Source organism: Primulina eburnea, chromosome 1, assembly GCF_022965805.1.
Source record: "Primulina eburnea isolate SZY01 chromosome 1, ASM2296580v1, whole genome shotgun sequence".
NCBI classification, from domain to species: Eukaryota; Viridiplantae; Streptophyta; class Magnoliopsida; order Lamiales; family Gesneriaceae; genus Primulina; species Primulina eburnea.
Window position 1 is genome coordinate 58,756,304 of NC_133101.1, and position 3,866 is coordinate 58,760,169.

Genomic DNA, 3,866 nt, shown 5'->3' on the forward strand with positions numbered 1-3,866 from the left:
TCAAATATAATTTCACGAGGATGTATTATTGCAAGAAATATTCTTTCCTTAAATACAAATACAAGTAGAACTCTTTTATAAAGAAATGTATAGTATTCCTGTATGAATCTTCTGTACAAGTACAACAGCCTGTATAATCCTTGAGGACTAAAGCCAGTGGAACAAAGCTTCAATCTACTGCACAATATACATCTACCTAATGCCGTAAATTTGTAATAGCAGGGAATTATGTAAAGAAAGTGGAAAAAAATAGAGTTGGAGACGGTAAGAATCACTTATCCAATCTCATAAAAATGGTAAAACACTGAAGAATGCAACATGCAACAGTATAGTTATTATGGTACTCGGTATCATCTTATAAGCTTCGATATATGCGGAATTATTGTCGTTAAACTGTCCCGCATTGAAAAATTCAGTTTTACCAGTACTGCCTGCGGTGGTGACATTTACAGAAGACGAACCTGTTATAAGACGTGAAGTTTGTTTAAAATGAGCTGTAATAATGCTAAAGAAATAGGTTCAAAAATTTGGAACAGAAAGAACTTACAGTCATAATTTGCCCATCCAATTCTTTGGTTAGCCAAATCATATACAACAATCTTGTCTTTCAGGACCAAATCTGCACATGGGACCAAGAAATTCATATAATCCGAATACAGCATTATCATATTTTGAATTATAAGCAGGCAAGCATGCGAAGGCAGAGTTTTAGCGAGCAATAATTGTTTTTATTGCCTGCATGACTGTGGTGCAATGATGAAATGTGGCGGTTGCCTGCTATATATGATTCAAAAAATAATCTACGACTTTCGATAAATAAAAAAGCACACCTTTTAGCAATGCAACAATTGTGTAGTTCTATAGAGTGTATTGGTATTAAAATAATCGTTCAAGATGCATCATAATATATGTATGCTTCATACCTCCTAAAATTGTCATTCCTTCACCCTGAAATTTCTGAATGCCGATGCACCACACTGCTGCACCACCCTGAACAAACAAGAATCAAATGTAACAACATTCATTAACAATCAAGAAACTCAGGTTCTTATTTGAGCGAGTAACTAGGGTGCACAAGGTTTGTAGGAGCATGCAATGTTGACTCACAACAGTGTTCTGCGGCAAGAGGTAATCTTGAGGCCTTAGCATCATCGAGGCACCACCAGCAAAGTTTAAACTAACTAGAGGGAAAATATCTGAGATACTGGAAAATAAAATAAAAAATAGTCAAGACTATATGACAAGACAGACAAGCAAGGATTTTTCATGTGAGATTTATATGCTGCAAATGGTTTTTCATGTGCGAGAAAAACCTGGAGGTAGTTAGATAGCATTGGGTTCCCTTTGAAACAAGAGGGCGGACGGATTGCGAAACAGTCTGTGTAATCTGCCAAGGAAAAATATGCCACATTTTGGACATCACGGAGTATAAATTTTTGAAAATAATAATTAAAAAAAGTGGATTCCGAAAGCAGAAATTTACCGCTGTAACAAAAGGGTCATAAGCTTCTTTTGCAAGATACGCCAGCGTTGTTCCTGAATCAATTATTGTTCCTCGGTTGGTTGATGATGCAAAAACGGATGGATCGATGGGTAAAGTTTGCCCATTTACTGAAATGCTTTGTAGATTTACATTGTAATGGGGCCTGAAATTTAGAGCCATAAAACCTTGAGAGTTGAGAACTTGATTGTTCTCAAATAAGAACCTGACTTCACAAAACAAGATATTTCGGTACATCCAAACCAAAAAATGATTTTAAAAAGTAATATGACTCCATTATAAATAAACATGATTCCAGGATCAGTCATTTCAATTTTTGACCTAAATTCCTTTCGCTTAAGCTCTTTCAGTATAAATACCTATATGCTATTGGAAGGTAACAAAAATTAAAATTTTGAGACAATGAAATAAAGAAGCTAACCCTTCGAACATAAATCACAATGACTGATACTGCCATTGCCAAAAGAATTAAAAAAGTAAGCTGAAGATTCTTGGTAACAGCCTCAAATGATATTTATATAAATGCACATCAAATTTAACAGTAAAATTAAATATGTATAATCCTGTTGCATAATGCTTCTTTAAGTGACATATTGGACAATAAAGAAGACTCTTAATAATTTATGAGCAGGAAAAGTACCAAAAAGAAAACTCTTAATAATTTACGAGCAGGAAAATACTAACTGTGATGGAACTAGAGGAGTGTAAACAAGATTTGGCTCCACAATCTGCCCAAGCACCAAAATACCACCCCCACCATTTTCTCCTTTTAAGCAATGGGAAAATGAATTCGGGGTGATTCCCTGTGACGAAAGTTGAGAGATTACGGATAAGCCATTTTGTCCGAAACCAAATATACCATCAACTGCCCTATCTGGCTTTGTAAGATCCCCGGTCTGTGATGTGCTACAGCTGAGTAGAAACATAAGAAACCATGTCAACCATAAGTAACATATGCACCAAGAATGGTTTAATATAGATAAAAGAGAACTCACCCAAAAACAACTGCTGCTGAAGAATTCGACGTCAAAGAATCTCCAACAACTGTGTCCAAATATATTGAATCTAACACATAGTATCCTGATGTGCCACTGCCATCACCATACTGGAATGTGTATCCGCATTGGTTTTTACCTGAACACCCGGAATCAGAAGACTGTGCTCCTAAAGCACATCTCTGATCTGAACATGAGACTGGCGAAGCTGTTTGTGAGGTGGAAGGATCGAAAAACTCTAGCTGAATCTGTTAAAAAGAGAAGCATTAGAATTTAAAATCATTCACTATTTCTACACCAAAAAACAAAACAAAACAAAGAAATTTAAATTTAAAGATGAAAACGAAGATCTGCATAAATGAAGGAAGAATTTACTTGTAGTCCACTTGATGTTGGGCAGCCAACACAGGGATTGCAACTGACCCATAACACATCACTTCCAGTATCTATCTGTACATAGAATTCTTTTGGAGGAGTACCCAATTTAACTCTAGTAAAGTACAACCTAAAAATCAAGATTCACCAGCTTGATAAGTTCTTGAATCATTAATTTTTCTCTAAATCAAATTCCTAATGTATCACCAAAGAGATATATAAAGAAAAGGCCAAAGAGAATTATCAAGAATTGAACAGAACCATAATCGAAGAAATTCTTGTATTTATCAAATTACAATGACAGCCCAATATCATTTCCGTTTTCAAGGTCATTTGAACGATCGGCATATCAACTAAACTGAATTAAATAACACGAATTCTTTCGTTAGCAAGAATCAAAACCCATCAATAAAAAGATCGGAACTTCTACACAATACATAAAAACGAATATCAAAACCATTTAGAAGAGGAAAAGGTACACATATACGCATTTCAAAAGAAAGAAAAAGGCGAGAATATAGGTACATACCCCACAAGATAAGGGTCATAGGTTCCTTCGACAGGGAAATCAACGACACCAAGAGGCTGTTGCTGCAAGAATCTGCCGTGTCTAAACCTGTCCCGGTTTCTGAGTTGACTCAGCTCAATTCCCTGGTGATTCGCCCTCTCAAGAGTCAACGTCACGCCCTTCCCTTCACCAACGACCGCCGCCGCCAACACAACCACCGTCACCGCCACCGCAAAAGGAATCCACGACGGCGTCATTACCTATAAACAACCCTTCTCTTTCTGTTCTCTATTTCTCGCCTTTTCTCTCACTTGAAGCAATACAACGGCTATTACGTACAGGGATTTTTACGCAATTGTGTCGGGCGTGGATATCTATTCATGCATATGTATGTATGTCATATGTGTGTGTTACGTGTATTGGATGGATGCGTGTGAATCTTGGGAAACAGAGGGAGGGGAGAATGCGCCAGATACAAGCCCGATAG

General features: G+C 36.8%; 1 protein-coding gene across 1 annotated transcript; it reads right to left on the minus strand.

The window, feature by feature from the left end:
• LOC140834583 (aspartic proteinase 36-like) lies at positions 1 to 3,866 on the minus strand. Its single transcript, XM_073199587.1, has 10 exons — positions 3,401 to 3,866; positions 2,872 to 3,001; positions 2,497 to 2,744; positions 2,186 to 2,413; positions 1,484 to 1,646; positions 1,314 to 1,387; positions 1,108 to 1,204; positions 924 to 990; positions 548 to 619; positions 1 to 461 (listed from the first exon to the last, which is right to left on the minus strand). Exons 1-10 carry the CDS (start codon positions 3,634 to 3,636, stop codon positions 286 to 288), a joined length of 1,491 nt encoding a protein of 496 aa, XP_073055688.1. The 5' UTR covers positions 3,637 to 3,866; the 3' UTR covers positions 1 to 285.